This window comes from Phoxinus phoxinus, assembly GCF_949152265.1.
Source record: "Phoxinus phoxinus genome assembly, chromosome: 12".
NCBI lineage: Eukaryota > Metazoa > Chordata > Actinopteri > Cypriniformes > Leuciscidae > Phoxinus > Phoxinus phoxinus.
The window spans coordinates 6,932,832-6,955,947 of record NC_136887.1 but is presented as its reverse complement, the minus strand read 5'-3'; the positions used below and the strand labels follow the sequence as shown (position 1 = coordinate 6,955,947).

Genomic DNA, 23,116 nt, shown 5'->3' with positions numbered 1-23,116 from the left:
TTTTATTTAACATTTCATGATCTAAACATGGAACAGTGTTCATCGGTATCCATAAAATTATGGATTAAGAATAATGCAACAGTTACTTCATTAATTATCATTATCAGTTACTTCATTAGTAATTTGGAGCAGTTGTATCGGATGATATGACTATACTGGAAAGACACTGTGCATCTCAGATGTAATGTGTGAATTGGGTTTTTGAAATGGTGATATTGTGATGTCTTGTTGTGTCTGTTTGAAAAGGTAAAATAATGCAGTCATGCCATATTAAGTTAACAAAAATAATTAGCATAGTTTTTAAAAAAATCACACTATTTCTAAACAACAAACCAGTCTTGTTGCTGTACACTTTTTATTGTAATATACAAATAACATTATGGCTTGATGAAGCCAGAACAAACCGATCATTACGTTGTAGCAGAAAGTGTGCAACATCTGTGCAGTAAGCACTGGTGTGGTTACAAGCAAATGTCACCAAAATAATCCAAATTTAACTCAAAATAATATTGAACATTTCTGGAATATCATAATTATTCATTAAAATACAAACCAGAACATGAAAACATATCCAGAATATATACGTGTGTGTGTGTATATATATATTTATTTATTTATTTTCACAGCATCACGTTTTTGAGATGTTCAAGGGATAGTATTGCTAAATTGGATTCCTTGATAGCAGGGCTGTATGATTGACTTTACATTTCTTTATTCCACAGCAGCACTTAACATGATAGGACACTGGTGAGGCCACAGAGAAATGGTCAGGTGAGGAAATCATTTTATTCATTTCAAACACAGCAAACTGGAAGCTAGTCAAAATATTGACTCAAAATATAACCTATAAATATGCTGACAAAATTAAGAAATTCTATTGAGTAACTCGCTCTTATAATACATGACCTCGGAACTGAATGCATTTTAACAATGGTTGGCTTACTTACAATTCATGAAATGTTAATGTAACTCATGGTTGAGAACATTTTGCTTGGGGGTTATTCTTCCAAGTCAAAACAGAAACAAAGGAAACAGATTTCATCTATTGTTTCTAAATAACACTGCACTTTTTTACTCGCATGGGAATAAAGAACCTTAGCTCCCATATGAACCAACCATTACATAATGAGAAAAATAATTTCCTCCTCAGAGTAAGATAAATGGTGCTATTCTCAATGTACAGAACTGTTAGAAAAACTTCCATTTAAGTCTTCATTTTAAATGTTAATATTTACAGACTACAACATACAAGTCAATTTGTCAAAACTTCCTTTACATTTTCCTTATTAGCATTGCACAACATTGCCTATATGCAGCCAAGTTTATTTCTTAAGATATATGAAACATGTTTGAGTCAGCTAACTGATGCATTATTGTCATTTGGGAAGACAGGCGGAAATACAACCTGATGCGTCAACATAGCATATTTACAGCCTTTTTTGTTTGTCAAAAAAAAACAAAAAAAAGTGTCTGAGCATATGGTTTTCAAAACCAGGATTGCAGAACACTTTCAAATGCCAAATCAAAATCTATTCTATACAGGATGACAAATTCATTAAGACCTACTCCATGAATATCCTACTATTTATCTGCATTTAATCATTTATGATAATGGTGCAATTGGTACAACACATACTATGCTTTCATACCAACACGCAACCAACACTGTATGAAACCAAAATAAGTTCAGATGCAGCACAGTGTGACAGTTTCAATGTATTTTTTTCAATTGAAATGTATTTGTGGATGCTGAGCAGATTGCACCGTAATTGATCCTTAATGCAATTCCCGATGCTCTACAATATTATCAAATCATTAACTTTTATTAAAACACAATCTTTGTAATGATCTGATAATACTTGCTTAAAAGTTCAACTCAAATCTCTCTTTTTAGTACAAAAGTATATGTACCACTCAAAGGTATTTCTACATTGCCCCTTATCCTATGATTTTGTCAAATGTTGCTCTTCAACTTATGTAAAAGATTAGGGATTGCAGCACGGTCTTGATCGGTTGTGTCTTGCACCAATATTTATTGTAAGATGGGTCAAAATACACTGATGTATAGTTCGTGGGGAAAAATCTTGGCACCAGCAAATCTGATAAAACTTAATGACTTCATATAGGATGTATGGAAAAATCTCAGTTAGAGTCCTCACATGACTAAGTAATAAATGTAAAAGGAAGAGAGGAAAAGAGACATGGAACCTGTTGAGAGTGCCACAAAACCAATTCTGGCTAGACGACACTCTCGCGGTTGGTGGAAACAAGAACCGCTCTGCGGCAAATAGGGCAGGTTGAGTTCTCTGAAAGCCAGCGGTCGATACAGTGCACATGGTACTCGTGAGAGCAGGGCAGCTTTCGCAATTTGTTGCCTTCAGCATACTCTGTAATGCAGACACTGCAGGTTTTGAGTGCATCGCTTTCACCAAAGTTTCGCATGGATAGGTTGTCAATTTGCTCTTTGGTGAGACCTCTGGGCTGGTCATCATCTTCCTCGTTGAGCAAGAAGAAGTGCGCAAGTCGCAGAAAGGGCAGAGACCCAGTTTCATCCAGGCTGATGGGAGCTCGTTGTCTGCCTCGGTTCTCCCGAGGACCAGCAGCACCGGGAAGTCCACCTTCCACTTCCCTTTCCTCTGTCCGTGCCTCTAAACCACCCTGGTTCGAGACTCCATGCCCAGGAAGATGGGAATCCGCTTCACTTGCAGCAGTTTCTGTAGAAGCATCAGGGTTACCCAGTGCATCAGTAAGGTCTGCTGGTGGGCTGTCTTCACGGTTCGAGTCTGGATAGTCAGAGTCCATAAAGTAGCTAAGTTCACCGAAGCCAGTCATGATTTGACGAATCATAGACTGCAGAGCCAAAGAAGTGGCTTCACCAAGTCCAGCATCTGAGATCCTCCGAATGGGAATGCGGATAGTGCTGACGTATGTTCTCACTCCAGCCCGCTCAGAGCGGGAGAAAGTCCGACGGAAACCCCCGCGCTCGGTCTCATATAATAAAGTGTTATTGGAGGTCTGAGAACGAGACCTTGTACGGTTAGCAATGCTGTCTCTCTGGCGGTACTCTCCGGGACGCACCCTACGTACCTGCAAGTCCAGCATTATGGTTGGAGGACGACGACCTGAGGCTCCTGCTTCCCCAGCATTTGTCTCTCTTTCCTGTGGTGTTCCAGGTAACTCAGGTGCTGCTCCCAATTCTTGAGTATCCATATCCACGGTGCTTTGCCTAGACAAAAACAATTGCCGAGTCCTTGAGCTTCCCTCTACCTGAGGCTCAGGCAGAATCTCAGGATGGCGAGAAGGTATGCCATGCTGAGTAGGTGGAAGTCCATCCAATCTTTCAAGGTTGAGCGGTGAACGTCCTCTTGCAGTACGAGCCCTTGTCCGTCGCTGCTCGGGGCTTCTACTGCGAGCCCTTATTTGACCCCTACGTGGTTGCTCCACTGTAGGCAAGGTTGGGGGAGGCAAGGTTGGAGGAGGTGAGGTTGGAGGAGGTGAGGTTGGGGGAGCCAAGGTTGGGGGAGCCAAAGTTGGGGGAGCTAAAGTTGGAGGAGCCAAAGTTGGAGGAGCCAAGGTTGGAGGAGCTAAGGTTGGGGGAGCTAAGGTTGGGGGAACTAAGGTTGGAGGAGGCAAGGTTGGGGGAGTTACGGTTGGGGGAACTATGCTTGGAGGGACTATGGTTGGGGGGACTATGGTAGGGGGGACTATGGTAGGGGGGACTATGGTAGGGGGGACTACGGTAGGGGGGACTACGGTTGGGGGGACTACGGTTGGGGGGACTACGGTTGGGGGGACTACGGTTGGGGGGACTACGGTTGGGGGGACTACGGTTGGGGGGACTACGGTTGGGGGGACTACGGTTGGGGGGACTACGGTTGGGGGGACTACGGTTGGAGGGACTACGGTTGGGGGGACTACGGTTGGGGGGACTACGGTTGGGGGAACTACGGTTGGGGGAGCTAAGGTTGGGGGAGCTAAGGTTGGGGGAGCTAAGGTTGGGGGAGCTAAGGTTGGGGGAGCTAAGGTTGGGGGAGCTAAGGTTGGGGGAGCTAAGGTTGGGGGAGCTAAGGTTGGGGGAGCTAAGGTTGGGGGAGCTAAGGTTGGGGGAGCTAAGGTTGGGGGAGCTAAAGTTGGGGGAGCTAAAGTTGGTGGGTCTGGTGCATTAACTTCCCCGTTTAGAGACATGCTGCTGGGAACTGCCAGCTCTGGTTCTACTATAACAGCCAGCTCATCTACCACTGGTTCCTCAACCACCTCAGTCTCCATAAGACTCTCCGGCTCAGACACAGGGCCATCTGCTCTTTCCTGGCCCCCTTCCAGCCTTTCTGTCTGCGTTTGCTGTTCAGCTATGTTGCGATTGACATTGATCTCCAAGCTGAAACGGAAATCACCACTGTTGGGATTGGTTTGGCTCACAGCCCGCCATGACTGGTTACCCCGGTAACCGCTCCTTGTTGTATTCCCCGTCTGTCGTACTGTGTTGAGCCAGTCAAGAAGGGTCTCACCGCTGGGGTTTTCTTCAGTGCCCTCCACCTCTGTTGCTGAGATTAACAAGAAATTATCAAAACAGGGCAAAATCACAAGTAAAGTCACCAGGATGGATATGGATTTTATATACTAACAGGACAATTTAGTTGACTTACCACCAGGCCCCTCCCTTCTTTCCTCAGTGGTGCCATTGCTGGGCGACTCAGGGCCATCCTTGACCTGCCGAAGGCGGCTCAACAGTTCATCTGCAGTAATTTCACCTAACCAAGAAACATATTAATTAGAATTACGAAACATTGAAAAAGTGGGTATTTTGCAGGGTTATGTAACCTAGGAAAAGTCAATAAGACCAATGAAATGTATTGATTACTGTTGTCCATTCCATACAATTTCATACATGCAATTTTGCAATGTTTTTCCATTAAGACCTCTTAAAAACAACCAACTTTCAAAAGCTATGAACATTTAAAACAGTCTTGTTCTTTGGAGAAAAAGGTTAAAAAACACTGACAACCCTTCTTGCACTGAGAGGAAATTCCAAATGGTCATTCAACAAAAGGCTCTCTAAATAACCCCAGGTTTGAATATGTTTACATGCGAGTAAGATGAGTGACAATGTAATTGTCTGTGTATAAGATTGAGATTTTCTGTGTATAATGACTATAATATAAGGAACTTCGGTCTGTTCCTCAGCTAGCAACCGAATGGATTTAGAAGATTTCTAACAGCACACAGTACAGAGTAGACTAGGGCTGGGCAATACGTCAAATATTAACAATATCACCATTTTTTTGCTGACGATACAAAATTATGGAATATTGTGTATATTAGCTTATAAAGACAGTAAGCCAATTTCACTTGCCTTGTTCTTCGAGTGACGGCAGAAAGGCGCTGCTTATAGACGCTCCCTTGCATATTTGTGTAAAGCGTTTTGTGAAGAGCATCAAAGGTTTATATTTACAATGCGTTTTACATTATAGCCAATCACAAAGATGTCTGTTAAGCGTCACAAAATGGTCAATCAGGTGTTTAAGTTCGACTATGTCCTTTGTAACAACAGCTGTTCTATTCAGATTTCTTTCTTTTTTTCGAGAGCAAATGCAAATACATTGATATATACGTCAAATAACATCTTCAAAATGTTGGAAAATATTGGGTAGCACTTTATTTTACACTTCAGTGTTCCCCATGTGCACAACTAATCACAATGAAACCACACGCGATTTGGCAAAGGCTGTGATTATTTTATGCGCAGTAGTATTAGCTTGAGTTAGGATGCAGATTTACTATATATACAATTTATCTTCATTAAAGGTCCCATGACATGAAATTTTCACTTTTTGAGTTTTTTTAACATTAATATGAGTTCCCCTAGCCTTTATATGGTCCCCAAATTTCTAGAAATTTCAATCGGTGTAAATCGAGCTTTTGCTATCTTTCTCTGCCTTTGAGAAAGTGGAAGCTCAATCGGGCTGATCTTGAATCTCCTCCGTATGACGTCATACGGAGGAAATGTTACCTCCCCTTTCTCTGCTTTGCCCGCCCAGAGAATATTTCCCGCATGAGAAAATGAGCTAGAAAGTAGGAACGCGTGCGCGCGATTTTAGTTTGTCCACGGGAGATATCATGGCTTTTGAGCGAGTGAAGCATAATAATTGCTCAATAATTGGATGTACAAATGAACACCGAAGCCTTTTTTTAGTTCCTTCATCCAAGCCCCAGAAGAACCAGTGGATTCATTTCATTTTCTCTGGAAATGCGCCGACACAACTCCCCAAAGTTTTGCATGTCTGCGGCAAACATTTCACCAATGACTGTTTCCTCAACTTGGGTCATAGAGGTGGCTTCGACGAACGTCTGAAAATAAATCGATCGAGCTACCAAGCAACACTTTCTGATGTGTAATTGTTCAAGTTCAGACAGGTAATCTTTCTCTCAAATCGTTCAATACAGCTGTTTATGCCTCAGTAAGTCAAGCCAGTGACTAAAATATAAACTTCACATCGTTTCTTTTAGTAGGATGAAAATAATCGTATTTAAATTGTGAATAAATTATATACAGAAAGCGATCAAAGAACAATCTTTGTAGGAATCGCGCGCACGCGTTCCTATACTTCCTAGCTCATTTTCTCATGGACACAGCGCGATCGAGTTTATCTGGACACTAGCCAAACTCGTTATGAAATCAATGACGCACGTTACACTGCACATGATCGCTCTTACTGTATTTACATCCTCGTGTTTGCATTGGTGAAAGCAGAGAGAGTGCAGAAACTGCGTTGCAATGATAAGATCTTCATTCTCGCGATCAACAACAGACTGTCATCTGCTTGCGCAATGCTCATCACGGCAACATTTTATGTGATGGGAATAGATCTAAATACTTTAAAAACTTTTGACGATTTGTTAATCTCGATAGCTGTAATAGTAAAAACGTATAATAACTGTAGTAAAAGTATTCGAGAGAGTTTCACATGTAATAAGTAGCTATTTCATATGCAAGCATGTCAGCCAATCACAGCAGTGGCCGGTTACCCTTCAAACAGAGCGTTCAAATCAGAGGCTAAAACTGGGCTAGGAAAAATGCCTTTTGTTTCTAAATTATGACTTTTTTTTATCTAAAAAACATACTAACATTATAAGGGCAACCCAGGAAACATTATAAAATAATATAATAACCCCATGTCATGGGACCTTTAACAAAAACAGTAACATCTGTTAAAAAAAAAAAGAAGTAATAACATTATTTTTATTTGGTAAAATGTAATATTCTTTAGTTGTATTAAAATTAACCATTGGTCATCCAGCATCATGCATTTAGATCATGATAACCACAGATAAAATGTAACTATGGTTTCTATTGTAACTTTATGGTTTCTATGTGAGAAACGTCACATATTGTGACGTTTCTATGGTATTTATGAAAACCAGTAGCCTAAATACATTATTAAAAACTGTAATTATATTCCATTAGTCCTTTAATACATCGTCTACATTAATAATATTATACAATTCAATATATATATATCCCACATTTCATGGTGCAGTTAATATTACTAGGCTAACGTTACAGTAAATCCGTGTTAAATGATGGGAATGTGTCGACGGAGAAGCTTCTGACTGTATCGTTGCGCACAGTGCTTCTCCTGTTCGTCAGCGCCGTTTCATCTGCCTTTAAACTGGTTTAAATCACTGAGACATTTGTGTTCCTCGCTGAATTCAAGCGCTCTCACTGGATCTCGTGTCCGAGAGCGATCAGAGTAAACGCGTCTGCTCGAGTGAGCTCGCGGCTCGCGATGCCGTTTGGACTTTGAGCCGAGCGGATAAACGGTCCGTGTGGCGCGCGCGGTTCAAATGAGATTCATTCCGCTTTTGGCGCAAAAACATTATCGAACATTTATCGAACTCTTGATATCGTTTTATCGAGAAAAATTATATCGCGATAATTATCGTTATCGTTTTATCGCCCAGCCCTAGCTGCGCATACAAAAAAATAATTTGTAGCCTTCGCGATTTCAAAATCGTGATAAGCCAACTCGATTTAAGTGTGATTAATTGTGCAGCCCTAATGCATACTATGTACTTATTATAGTAATTTCAATAACTGGGTAATTACTAGGTACTAACCCTGAACCTTACCTACCCCTCAACCTAACCCATGTAGTTACCTTCTATTACCATTATTTTCTCAGGTAAGTACACTGTAAAATAAAGAGCAAACAAATATTGAGATATAAATTATAATCGCTGTATCCCCCAGCCCTAGCATGGGCTACTTTGGTGACCCCTTCAAAATGACATTAAAAGAAACAGTCTCTATATAGCAGGGGGAAAAGACCAACACTGACATTCTGTAAAATGTCTCCTTTGATCTTTCACAAAAACTAAATAAAAACATTAAAGTAGTGAAATAATTATCATTTTGATTTGAGAATTAACTGTTTTGTCCGACCATGTTGAATGTTAGTAAAAAAAGTGTAAAAGTGCTCAATTCATCTATGAACTTCTACCGTATACTAACTACCACTGAATTCTGCAAGTCTCATGAGAGAGATAAATATAAAACTGGATGCAGGAAAACCACATTGTTACTCAGTAAAATGAAATGTGTGGCTAAGGCAAAGAGGTTGCACTTCATACATCAGTAACACTTAAATATTGAAAGGAAACAATAAATGTCAGTGGCAATTACTCTAACATCTCATGTAGTCTGTATATTTGCTCCTATAAGCCACTGACTGAAAGACAACAGGAACTAGCTACAGTTTCTGCTGCACTCAATTAATATGATCCTTTACGCGGTTTAGGTGTTTAGACCACATCAAGAATATTGAAAGCTTAAATTTCGTTCAATTTAAAATCCAAAATAATTTATTTTGAAATAAATGATAAACATCCCGTGTCAAATCAACCAAATTTAGTAAACTTACCCGGCTGAAATGTTGGATTTTGATTATATAAATAGTGATGAAAGCCAAAATATCAAATGCCGTGGATAAATATATATTGAGTAATCCACTATTTTGTAGAGGGCGGTCAAAGGGACAATTTTCACCTGAGATTTGGAGCCAGATTACAGGGGGTGAAATGGCAGTATTTTATTTTATATATATAAGGCTGACAGAACCGGGAGTTTCCAGGCAGGAGAAGAACCAGCCAGGACAAACCGAGGAGCTCGTTCCTAAACGAAAGGCTTCCTCTCTAACATGGACTATTTGGTCCGATTTTTCCGTTGCGTCTGTCGTTGCTATGCAACCATGCACTGCACTCTCCACAACGACAAAGAAGTTTTAGTAGCTAGCTAATGGATTTCCACCACTGATAAACGCTTGCTGTAGCCATTATTTATCTACGGGGAAGAGAAAAACACCTGCAGTGTTTGGGTGCACCCCCATCCTTCATGTTGACTGAGCTTTCAATGTAGTTACGGAAAGGGTGAAGCGGATTGGTTGGTTCTTGTCACACGACCTGCGGTGCGCTTGCAGAATTCTGAAAAGTTGAGCTTTTTTTTTTTATCTCGCTCCGCCTGGAAAAAAAACGGCCGCATTGTTTCTAATACGAGTGCGCTTGCCGCGCACCTAAATTTGAAATAACGAACTTGAGCGTGCAAAAGACGCAATATGTGAACGGCCTCTTGGCGAGCTACCGCCAATCAGGGCACGAGCTGCTGGTAGCTCGCGAGCGACGTGTTGGAGACCCTGTAGAGCTCCGCTTTGTAGGCTACGACTCGATACTTTTTTGCTATTTTGTAATAACTTTCTGTGGCCAGCATTTCAGGAAATGAACGAGGGTAAAACCTTTTTAAGACCTGACTAAATTAAATTTAAGACCTCGGATGAAAATCTGGCCGTTTTTAAGACGTTTTAAGGCCTTAAATTTAAAGTTCAGAATTTTTGACTTTTTAAGACTTTTTTAGACCCCGCGGGAACCCTGCTTTATGTGTACAGATGTGACGTAATGAGCAATATAGCCAACTAGCCGAGACTCTTCTTTATGTGTACAGATGTGACGTAATGAGCAATATAGCCACTAGCCGAGACTCTTCTTTATGTGTACAGATGTGACGTAATGAGCAATATAGCCTACTAGCCGAGACTCTTCTTTATGTGTAGAGATGTGACGTAATGAGCAATATAGCCACTAGCCGAGACTCTTCTTTATGTGTACAGATGTGACGTAATGAGCAATATAGCCGACTAGCCGAGACTCTTCTTTATGTGTACAGATGTGACGTAATGAGCAATATAGCCCACTAGCCGAGACTCCTTTGTGTACAGATGTGATGTAATGAGCAATATAGCCGACTAGCCGAGACTCTTCTTTATGTGTACAGATGTGACGTAATGAGCAATATAGCCTACTAGCCGAGACTCTTCTTTATGTGTACAGATGTGACGTAATGAGCAATATAGCCCACTAGCCGAGACTCCTTTGTGTACAGATGTGACGTAATGAGCAATATAGCCTGCTAGCCGGGACTCTTCTTTATGTGTACAGATGTGACGTAATGAGCAATATAGCCCACTAGCCGAGACTCCTTTGTGTACAGATGTGACGTAATGAGCAATATAGTCTACTAGCCGATACTCTTCTTTATGTGTACAGATGTGACGTAATGAGCAATATAGCCTACTAGCCGAGACTCTTCTTTATGTGTACAGATGTGACGTAATGAGCAATATAGCCTACTAGCCGAGACTCTTCTTTGTGTGTACAGATGTGACGTAATGAGCAATATAGCCTACTAGCCGAGACTCTTCTTTATGTGTACAGATGTGACGTAATGAGCAATATAGCCTACTAGCCGATACTCTTCTTTATAAAAAAAATAAAATAAAAAAAAGAGACTCTTCTTTATGTGTACAGATGTGACGTAATGAGCAATATAGCCACTAGCCGAGACTCTTCTTTATGTGTACAGATGTGACGTAATGAGCAATATAGCCGACTAGCCGAGACTCTTCTTTATGTGTACAGATGTGACGTAATGAGCAATATAGCCTACTAGCCGAGACTCTTCTTTATGTGTACAGATGTGACGTAATGAGCAATATAGCCTACTAGCCGAGACTCTTCTTTGTGTGTACAGATGTGACGTAATGAGCAATATAGCCACTAGCCGAGACTCTTCTTTGTGTGTACAGATGTGACGTAATGAGCAATATAGCCTACTAGCCGAGACTCTTCTTTGTGTGTACAGATGTGACGTAATGAGCAATATAGCCTACTAGCCGAGACTCTTCTTTATGTGTACAGATGTGACGTAATGAGCAATATAGCCTACTAGCCGAGACTCTTCTTTGTGTGTACAGATGTGACGTAATGAGCAATATAGCCTACTAGCCGAGACTCTTCTTTATGTGTACAGATGTGACGTAATGAGCAATATAGCCACTAGCCGAGACTCTTCTTTGTGTGTACAGATGTGACGTAATGAGCAATATAGCCACTAGCCGAGACTCTTCTTTATGTGTACAGATGTGACGTAATGAGCAATATAGCCGACTAGCCGAGACTCTTCTTTATGTGTACAGATGTGACGTAATGAGCAATATAGCCGACTAGCCGAGACTCTTCTTTATGTGTACAGATGTGACGTAATGAGCAATATAGCCGACTAGCCGAGACTCTTCTTTATGTGTACAGATGTGACGTAATGAGCAATATAGCCGACTAGCCGAGACTCTTCTTTATGTGTACAGATGTGACGTAATGAGCAATATAGCCGACTAGCCGAGACTCTTCTTTATGTGTACAGATGTGACGTAATGAGCAATATAGCCGACTAGCCGAGACTCTTCTTTATGTGTACAGATGTGACGTAATGAGCAATATAGCCGACTAGCCGAGACTCTTCTTTATGTGTACAGATGTGACGTAATGAGCAATATAGCCTACTAGCCGAGACTCCTTTGTGTACAGATGTGACGTAATGAGCAATATAGCCACTAGCCGAGACTCTTCTTTATGTGTACAGATGTGACGTAATGAGCAATATAGCCTACTAGCCGAGACTCTTCTTTATGTGTACAGATGTGACGTAATGAGCAATATAGCCTACTAGCCGAGACTCTTTTTTATGTGTACAGATGTGACGTAATGAGCAATATAGCCGACTAGCCGAGACTCTTCTTTATGTGTACAGATGTGACGTAATGAGCAATATAGCCGACTAGCCGAGACTCTTCTTTATGTGTACAGATGTGACGTAATGAGCAATATAGCCTACTAGCCGAGACTCTTCTTTATGTGTACAGATGTGACGTAATGAGCAATATAGCCTACTAGCCGAGACTCTTCTTTATGTGTACAGATGTGACGTAATGAGCAATATAGCCTACTAGCCGAGACTCTTCTTTATGTGTACAGATGTGACGTAATGAGCAATATAGCCTACTAGCCGAGACTCTTCTTTATGTGTACAGATGTGACGTAATGAGCAATATAGTCTACTAGCCGAGACTCTTCTTTATGTGTACAGATGTGACGTAATGAGCAATATAGCCTACTAGCCGAGACTCTTCTTTATGTGTACAGATGTGACGTAATGAGCAATATAGCCGACTAGCCGAGACTCTTCTTTATGTGTACAGATGTGACGTAATGAGCAATATAGCCTACTAGCCGAGACTCCTTTATGTGTACAGATGTGACGTAATGAGCAATATAGCCGACTAGCCGAGACTCTTCTTTATGTGTACAGATGTGACGTAATGAGCAATATAGCCGACTAGCCGAGACTCTTCTTTATGTGTACAGATGTGATGTAATGAGCAATATAGCCGACTAGCCGAGACTCTTCTTTATGTGTACAGATGTGACGTAATGAGCAATATAGCCTACTAGCCGAGACTCTTCTTTAGGTGTACAGATGTGACGTAATGAGCAATATAGCCTACTAGCCGAGACTCTTCTTTATGTGTACAGATGTGACGTAATGAGCAATATAGCCGACTAGCCGAGACTCTTCTTTATGTGTACAGATGTGACGTAATGAGCAATATAGCCTACTAGCCGAGACTCTTCTTTATGTGTACAGATGTGACGTAATGAGCAATATAGCCACTAGCCGAGACTCTTCATTATGTGTACAGATGTGACGTAATGAGCAATATAGCCTACTAGCCGAGACTCTTCTTTGTGTGTACAGATGTGACGTAATGAGCAATATAGCCTACTAGCCGAGACTCTTCTTTATGTGTACAGATGTGACGTAATGAGCAATATAGCCACTAGCCGAGACTCTTCTTTGTGTGTACAGATGTGACGTAATGAGCAATATAGCCACTAGCCGAGACTCTTCTTTATGTGTACAGATGTGACGTAATGAGCAATATAGCCGACTAGCCGAGACTCTTCTTTATGTGTACAGATGTGACGTAATGAGCAATATAGCCGACTAGCCGAGACTCTTCTTTATGTGTACAGATGTGACGTAATGAGCAATATAGCCGACTAGCCGAGACTCTTCTTTATGTGTACAGATGTGACGTAATGAGCAATATAGCCACTAGCCGAGACTCTTCTTTATGTGTACAGATGTGACGTAATGAGCAATATAGCCTACTAGCCGAGACTCTTCTTTAGGTGTACAGATGTGACGTAATGAGCAATATAGCCGACTAGCCGAGACTCTTCTTTATGTGTACAGATGTGACGTAATGAGCAATATAGCCTACTAGCCGAGACTCTTCTTTATGTGTACAGATGTGACGTAATGAGCAATATAGCCACTAGCCGAGACTCTTCTTTATGTGTACAGATGTGACGTAATGAGCAATATAGCCGACTAGCCAAGACTCTTCTTTATGTGTACAGATGTGACGTAATGAGCAATATAGCCTACTAGCCGAGACTCTTCTTTATGTGTACAGATGTGACGTAATGAGCAATATAGCCACTAGCCGAGACTCTTCTTTGTGTGTACAGATGTGACGTAATGAGCAATATAGCCACTAGCCGAGACTCTTCTTTATGTGTACAGATGTGACGTAATGAGCAATATAGCCGACTAGCCAAGACTCTTCTTTATGTGTACAGATGTGACGTAATGAGCAATATAGCCGACTAGCCGAGACTCTTCTTTATGTGTACAGATGTGACGTAATGAGCAATATAGCCTACTAGCCGAGACTCTTCTTTATGTGTACAGATGTGACGTAATGAGCAATATAGCCTACTAGCCGAGACTCTTCTTTGTGTGTACAGATGTGACGTAATGAGCAATATAGCCTACTAGCCGAGACTCTTCTTTGTGTGTACAGATGTGACGTAATGAGCAATATAGCCTACTAGCCGAGACTCTTCTTTGTGTGTACAGATGTGACGTAATGAGCAATATAGCCTACTAGCCGAGACTCTTCTTTATGTGTACAGATGTGACGTAATGAGCAATCTAGCCTACTAGCCGAGACTCTTCTTTGTGTGTACAGATGTGACGTAATGAGCAATATAGCCTACTAGCCGAGACTCTTCTTTATGTGTACAGATGTGACGTAATGAGCAATATAGCCACTAGCCGAGACTCTTCTTTGTGTGTACAGATGTGACGTAATGAGCAATATAGCCACTAGCCGAGACTCTTCTTTATGTGTACAGATGTGACGTAATGAGCAATATAGCCGACTAGCCGAGACTCTTCTTTATGTGTACAGATGTGACGTAATGAGCAATATAGCCGACTAGCCGAGACTCTTCTTTATGTGTACAGATGTGACGTAATGAGCAATACAGCCGACTAGCCGAGACTCTTCTTTATGTGTACAGATGTGACGTAATGAGCAATATAGCCGACTAGCCGAGACTCTTCTTTATGTGTACAGATGTGACGTAATGAGCAATATAGCCGACTAGCCGAGACTCTTCTTTATGTGTACAGATGTGATGTAATGAGCAATATAGCCGACTAGCCGAGACTCTTCTTTATGTGTACAGATGTGACGTAATGAGCAATATAGCCGACTAGCCGAGACTCTTCTTTATGTGTACAGATGTGACGTAATGAGCAATATAGCCTACTAGCCGAGACTCCTTTGTGTACAGATGTGACGTAATGAGCAATATAGCCACTAGCCGAGACTCTTCTTTATGTGTACAGATGTGACGTAATGAGCAATATAGCCTACTAGCCGAGACTCTTCTTTATGTGTACAGATGTGACGTAATGAGCAATATAGCCTACTAGCCGAGACTCTTTTTTATGTGTACAGATGTGACGTAATGAGCAATATAGCCGACTAGCCGAGACTCTTCTTTATGTGTACAGATGTGACGTAATGAGCAATATAGCCGACTAGCCGAGACTCTTCTTTATGTGTACAGATGTGACGTAATGAGCAATATAGCCTACTAGCCGAGACTCTTCTTTATGTGTACAGATGTGACGTAATGAGCAATATAGCCTACTAGCCGAGACTCTTCTTTATGTGTACAGATGTGACGTAATGAGCAATATAGCCTACTAGCCGAGACTCTTCTTTATGTGTACAGATGTGACGTAATGAGCAATATAGCCTACTAGCCGAGACTCTTCTTTATGTGTACAGATGTGACGTAATGAGCAATATAGCCTACTAGCCGAGACTCTTCTTTATGTGTACAGATGTGACGTAATGAGCAATATAGCCTACTAGCCGAGACTCTTCTTTATGTGTACAGATGTGACGTAATGAGCAATATAGCCGACTAGCCGAGACTCTTCTTTATGTGTACAGATGTGACGTAATGAGCAATATAGCCTACTAGCCGAGACTCCTTTATGTGTACAGATGTGACGTAATGAGCAATATAGCCGACTAGCCGAGACTCTTCTTTATGTGTACAGATGTGACGTAATGAGCAATATAGCCGACTAGCCGAGACTCTTCTTTATGTGTACAGATGTGATGTAATGAGCAATATAGCCGACTAGCCGAGACTCTTCTTTATGTGTACAGATGTGACGTAATGAGCAATATAGCCTACTAGCCGAGACTCTTCTTTAGGTGTACAGATGTGACGTAATGAGCAATATAGCCGACTAGCCGAGACTCTTCTTTATGTGTACAGATGTGACGTAATGAGCAATATAGCCTACTAGCCGAGACTCTTCTTTATGTGTACAGATGTGACGTAATGAGCAATATAGCCACTAGCCGAGACTCTTCTTTATGTGTACAGATGTGACGTAATGAGCAATATAGCCGACTAGCCAAGACTCTTCTTTATGTGTACAGATGTGACGTAATGAGCAATATAGCCTACTAGCCGAGACTCTTCTTTATGTGTACAGATGTGACGTAATGAGCAATATAGCCGACTAGCCGAGACTCTTCTTTATGTGTACAGATGTGACGTAATGAGCAATATAGCCTACTAGCCGAGACTCTTCTTTATGTGTACAGATGTGACGTAATGAGCAATATAGCCTACTAGCCGAGACTCTTCTTTATGTGTACAGATGTGACGTAATGAGCAATATAGCCGACTAGCCGAGACTCTTCTTTATGTGTACAGATGTGACGTAATGAGCAATATAGCCGACTAGCCGAGACTCTTCTTTATGTGTACAGATGTGACGTAATGAGCAATATAGCCTACTAGCCGAGACTCTTCTTTATGTGTACAGATGTGACGTAATGAGCAATATAGCCGACTAGCCGAGACTCTTCTTTATGTGTACAGATGTGACGTAATAAGCAATATAGCCGACTAGCCGAGACTCTTCTTTATGTGTACAGATGTGACGTAATGAGCAATATAGCCTACTAGCCGAGACTCTTCTTTATGTGTACAGATGTGACGTAATGAGCAATATAGCCTACTAGCCGAGACTCTTCTTTATGTGTACAGATGTGACGTAATGAGCAATATAGCCTACTAGCCGAGACTCTTCTTTATGTGTACAGATGTGACGTAATGAGCAATATAGCCTACTAGCCGAGACTCTTCTTTATGTGTACAGATGTGACGTAATGAGCAATATAGCCGACTAGCCGAGACTCTTCTTTATGTGTACAGATGTGACGTAATGAGCAATATAGCCGACTAGCCGAGACTCTTCTTTATGTGTACAGATGTGACGTAATGAGCAATATAGCCTACTAGCCGAGACTCTTCTTTATGTGTACAGATGTGACGTAATGAGCAATATAGCGACTAGCCGAGACTCTTCTTTATGTGTACAGATGTGACGTAATGAGCAATATAGCCGACTAGCCAAGACTCTTCTTTATGTGTACAGATGTGACGTAATGAGCAATATAGCCGACTAGCCGAGACTCTTCTTTATGTGTACAGATGTGACGTAATGAGCAATATAGCCTACTAGCCGAGACTCTTCTTTATGTGTACAGATGTGACGTAATGAGCAATATAGCCTACTAGCCGAGACTCTTCTTTATGTGTACAGATGTGACGTAATGAGCAATATAGCCTACTAGCCGAGACTCTTCTTTATGTGTACAGATGTGACGTAATGAGCAATATAGCCGACTAGCCGAGACTCTTCTTTATGTGTACAGATGTGACGTAATGAGCAATATAGCCTACTAGCCGAGACTCTTCTTTATGTGTACAGATGTGACGTAATGAGCAATATAGCCTACTAGCCGAGACTCTTCTTTATGTGTACAGATGTGACGTAATGAGCAATATAGCCGACTAGCCGAGACTCTTCTTTATGTGTACAGATGTGACGTAATGAGCAATATAGCCGACTAGCCGAGACTCTTCTTTATGTGTACAGATGTGACGTAATGAGCAATATAGCCTACTAGCCGAGACTCTTCTTTATGTGTACAGATGTGACGTAATGAGCAATATAGCCGACTAGCCGAGACTCTTCTTTATGTGTACAGATGTGACGTAATAAGCAATATAGCCGACTAGCCGAGACTCTTCTTTATGTGTACAGATGTGACGTAATGAGCAATATAGCCTACTAGCCGAGACTCTTCTTTATGTGTACAGATGTGACGTAATGAGCAATATAGCCTACTAGCCGAGACTCTTCTTTATGTGTACAGATGTGACGTAATGAGCAATATAGCCTACTAGCCGAGACTCTTCTTTATGTGTACAGATGTGACGTAATGAGCAATATAGCCTACTAGCCGAGACTCTTCTTTATGTGTACAGATGTGACGTAATGAGCAATATAGCCGACTAGCCGAGACTCTTCTTTATGTGTACAGATGTGACGTAATGAGCAATATAGCCGACTAGCCGAGACTCTTCTTTATGTGTACAGATGTGACGTAATGAGCAATATAGCCTACTAGCCGAGACTCTTCTTTAGGTGTACAGATGTGACGTAATGAGCAATATAGCCGACTAGCCGAGACTCTTCCAGGGCTCGCAAAATCGCCCGCCCGACGTCCCGGGGCTATTGTATTTTCCAGTCGGGCAACCAAAATGCATAACCGGCCTGCCCGACGGGCTATCTGAAATAGTGTTCGCTTCAGTCTTGTTATAATCAGATTCAGCGCATTCTTCGTCTTCAATCCGCAGTGGCGCCGAACAGAGCGCACGTCAGAAACAGAGGACAGGGTGTGTGTGTGTGTGTGTGTGTGTGTGTGTGTGTATCTGAGCCTCATTGGTCTGTCACTGCTCGTCAATGTCAGAATATTAGAGATTACCAATCAAATCAAAGTAGGCGGGATTTATTTTCACAGAAGCGGCTGAGCGCGAATTTGAGCAGAGCGACTCGACGCTTCAGTTTACGGTCAAGTGCGATAAGATGTAAGTAGCTAAACTAAATATTTCTGTTTTTTTTTTTTTTTAGGTCATGAATGTTAAACAAATGACAAATTATCAGGCAAACGAATTTACTTGTCTAATTTCGCCATTTTGAACTGAAAATAGGCCTATAACGTGACTCATGTAATTCGTTTACTGTCATTGTGAGGGGACGTGAAACATTAACAAAGCCGTTTTCATCTTGTTAGGCACAATATTAATAACGAATGTGTACATGTTGAGAATTAATATAGTACAATTTGTAGCCTTCAGTAAATTTAAAAAGTTCAGCTTTAGGAGGGGAAGAGACAGGGCAAGATGAGGAGACAGAGAAAAAAGTGTGATGGAAAGAAGTGAGAGCAGGTATTGACAAATACTGCCCGCTGACATGGTTTTAAAGCTATTTCTTATCCTTTTTTTGGCCTTCAAACGTCTTGAAATGCACATATCAGAAAAATAAAAAATTTGAACCCCCTAACAACCTTAAATTTAGGACCTATTTGATTATACAGCCCTGTCTACGGCCCTGTATTAAGATCAATAATGAATGTGTACATATTGTGAATAAATTTAATAAACTTAGTTAGGCTACCTAGCTTTCCTAGTAGCTTTCAGTAAATTAACGTGTCTGAGAAAATTATTCATAAATCAACCTATCAGCTGACCCCAAGTTTACTTTCGTCATTGACAGACAAAAAAGAAAAGCCTATCAGTCAAAGCTCAGCTTTAAGACGGGAAGAGCCAGGGCAAGAGAAAAACAAAGAGAAAAAGAGTGTGATGGCTGATGAGGAGAGAAAAATAATCAGCTGTGTGACATAGTTTTAAAGCTATTGTTGTCCATTTTTTTGCCATTCAAAACATCTTAAAATGCACATGTAGATCAGAGAAATCAAAATGTTCTCGGGCCGCCGAGAAAATTATTGCAGATTGGCCCCCGAACACCCCTAACTATATAGCAAATATATAGCAAAATCTGAAGAGTGCCTGCCCGAAGGGCTACCAGCGATTTAGAAATTTTGCGAGCCCTGTCTTCTTTATGTGTACAGATGTGACGTAATGAGCAATATAGCCAACTAGCCGAGACTCTTCTTTATGTGTACAGATGTGACGTAATGAGCAATATAGCCGACTAGCCGAGACTCTTCTTTATGTGTACAGATGTGACGTAATGAGCAATATAGCCGACTAGCCGAGACTCTTCTTTATGTGTACAGATGTGACGTAATGATGCAAAGACATGCTCAAATTTCCAGTGGAAATTCACCAGTACCACTGTAAAAAGTTACGGACTGCAGCTTTAATCAAAACAACCCAACTCCAGATTGGTTGATATTACTTGGAAATTACAATAAAAAAAAACATGATTTATGAAAATTAATAAAAACAGGGTTATTTGTTTTTTTTTACTTTTCTTTTGGTGTTTTCATTTTGAAGGCTCTATATGGTTAAATCCCAGAGATAATGGGATCCCAAAATAACTCCACAAGTAAACTGTTGAATTGTACGCATTTTCAGTGCCCAAAATTTGTGGTTGACCAATATAAAAAATTTTTCTCAACATTATGTGTTCTTCCGACATTCCTCTTTAAAAGAAAAAAAAAAAGAGTCAGCTGTATACAAAAGCCACCCACATTTGGTTTTTGACCACTGAAAATGTGTACAATTTAACAGTTTACTCATGAAGCCATATTGAGATCCCAGTATCTCTGGGATTGAGCCATATAAAGCCTTAAAACAATGAAGACACCAAAAGAAAAGTTTAAGAGCGGGAATCTAAAACCATACTGATATTTGTATTACTTTGAGTTAAAGGCATACCAACTTTGGAAAAAACATGCATCTCTACATTTATGAATTGTCACCATTGGTATATTGCTAAAGACAACAATTTACTAACAGACCTACCCATCTATGTGTAATAACAAAATAATGATGCTGTCATCTTTCTAAAGTCATTATCTCCCCACTGTAATTTGGCTTTAAATAATAGGTGAAAATAGCCATGTTGACCCCCTCTACAAAATGGTGGATTACTCTCAGTAATGGCATTTAAAATCGTTCTTCAGAAAAGGTTTGAACTAAATTAAACGTTTGAGCCGAGGACCTCTGGTTGAGTTGACAAGGAACGACCCTGCTATTACATGACCAAAATATCTCAATGAAGCCATTAGTTGTTATTTTGCACAGTAAAAAAACAAATGATTTACCAGGCGTGCCAAGCAGATTGTTGTCTCTCATGAGCCTATAGTCTTCCTCACTGAGATTGTTGACAAACCGGTAGAAGGCTTCTTCTCTGTCCAGACGGTCCAGCTGTCTCCGGCGTTGTGTTTCAGACTGATCACTGCAGCCCTGATCTGCATTATCCTGACCCTCCATCACTGCGACCCAGATGTCAGATCCAACTACAACACAGTGGCAATCAGTCAAAACACACATAATGACCCAACAACCATTGAATTCAACCCAACATGAGAAGTATGTGACTATACAATAAATGAGTATAGCAATCATCCAGTATCATGGCTTCACTATATGATAGCATCACCATCATATGGCCACACAGTTACTATACGTGTCTTTTAAATGTCACATGTAGCTAATAAAAATGGTTATAACGTGAACGTGCTCGGTGACTAGAATAATCTTAAAAAAACGTAATAGTGTGAGTTAGGATGTGATCTCTCGAGTCTCTCTGTTCAGATATAAAGAGCTGACTGAAAACAAAATGGCATCAGCGAGCTAAACAGGCTAAAGCTCGGGAATCTCAAGGAAAACAACCTTTAACTTGCGTATGTCCTCGACGGTACATACAATTATCACAATGAATGCTTTACCAATGGAAGCGCGTCCATTAAGTGGACTAATATCACTAATATTATAGCTACGGTATATTTCGTAATGTGTGACGACAAACCTCTCGCAACCATGAACTGGGGGAACGGGTGAAGGCTAATGTTAGCTATAGCATGAGCTCAAGCTGGGCTCAAGTTAGCTCGCGAAGCCTATGGAGAAGCGGCTCTCTTGTTCATGCTAAGCTAAAGAGAAGCTAATGTTAGCACGGCTATGAGATAAAAACAGCCAGCGAGCTCTCCGTCATTTCGACGACCACAATAACTGACTGGTGAAATAAACAAGAACACAGAAGAATACCTCAATGAACTCGTCGAAGCCTTATCTAGTAACAGTTCCCTTATCTGCCTTGTAGATGTTTATAAGTGTTATTCTTGACAGCTATTCAGGAGTACATTTTCTCAAGCGTCTCTTCGGCATGAATCTACTTCCGGTGTGCGGAATAGTGCGAAAACGTAATACAACTTAAAAGTCCTTATTTAACGCTGAAATAGAAACTCACGTTATGTCAACATCATGTTGTAGGAAGTAGCGTTTGTGCCAAGCCTAAGAACAACTCTATAAATCACTGTACAATCACCACATGTCGCTTATTTCTTGTTTTGGCTAAACATAAACCTATTTTAGTAGCGAATGTGTCTCAGAGATAATATCAAATACAGCTCTGGAAAAAAATTAAGAGACCACTGCAAAATTAGCAGTTTCTCTGGAATTGTTATTTATATGTAGGCCTCTGAGTAAAAAAAAAAAAAAAAAAAAATGAAACCAGGTCAAAAGAATGGAAAAAAAGATGCCATTTCCACACATTTAGTAATGCAAAGAAAACAAGTTTAAATTCATTTTTAAACAACACAATTTCTAACGTTTTAACTTATGAAGAGTTCAATATTCTGTGGAATAACCCTAATTCTTCAGTGAGGCTAGTAAGATATGTATTTGTGAAGGATGCATAACTCAAGCCATGTACAAGATTATCCTGAAAGAAAAATTGCTTCCTTCTGCTCTGACAATGTTCCCCAACTGGAAGGATTGTTTTTTCCCGCAGGACAAATCTCCAATCCTCAAAGCCAGGACAATCGAGCACCAGATCAAGACCCTGTCATGACCATCACAATCTGAACCACTGAACACCTCTGGAACGTGATCAAGAGCTTCACCAGCCATTAAATAAAGACAAACTGCTGGATGTTCTTCACCAGGAGTGGCGTAAAGCAAATGTGCCTCAGCAATGTGACCGACTGATGGAGAACATGCCAAGACATGAAAGCTGCGATTGGGTTATTCCACCAAATATTGATTTCTGAACTCTTCCCAGGTTCAAATATTGTGTTGTTTAAAAATGCATATAAACTTGCTTTCTTTGCATTATTCAACAACACTGAATCTTTTTTCCGTTATTTTGACCCGTTGTCATTTTCTGCAAATAAATGCTCTAAATGACAATATTTTTATTTGAAATTTGGAAGAAATGTTGTCAGTAGTTTGTAGAATAAATTAAAAATGTTCATTTTACTCAAACAGAGGATAAATCCAGAGAAACTGCTAATTTTGCAGTGATCTC

At 40.7% G+C, this 23,116-nt stretch overlaps 2 protein-coding genes across 3 annotated transcripts in view; one reads left to right on the top strand and one right to left on the bottom strand.

Moving 5' to 3' along the window:
• znf711 (zinc finger protein 711) overlaps positions 1-23,116 on the top strand; it is a 555,809-nt gene that overhangs the window by 512,485 nt on the left and 20,208 nt on the right. The gene's annotated exons all lie outside the window — the stretch shown is intronic.
• Positions 344-22,017, bottom strand: rlim (ring finger protein, LIM domain interacting). The gene is made up of 4 exons (XM_079629998.1): positions 21,856-22,017; positions 20,913-21,107; positions 4,644-4,748; positions 344-4,541 (listed from the first exon to the last, which is right to left on the bottom strand). Exons 2-4 carry the CDS (start codon positions 21,079-21,081, stop codon positions 2,239-2,241), a joined length of 2,577 nt encoding a protein of 858 aa, XP_079486124.1. The 5' UTR covers positions 21,082-21,107; positions 21,856-22,017; the 3' UTR covers positions 344-2,238.

Coding starts and splice junctions, on each gene's coding strand:
- rlim (XM_079629998.1), bottom strand. CDS start 21,081: ATGGAGGGTCAGGATAATGCAGATCAGGGCTGCAGTGATCAGTCTGAA. Junction 4,749..20,912: donor CAATCTGCTTGGCACGCCTG/GTAAATCATTTG, acceptor TTTCTTGGTTAG/GTGAAATTACTGCAGATGAA. Junction 4,542..4,643: donor AAGAAGGGAGGGGCCTGGTG/GTAAGTCAACTA, acceptor TGTTAATCTCAG/CAACAGAGGTGGAGGGCACT.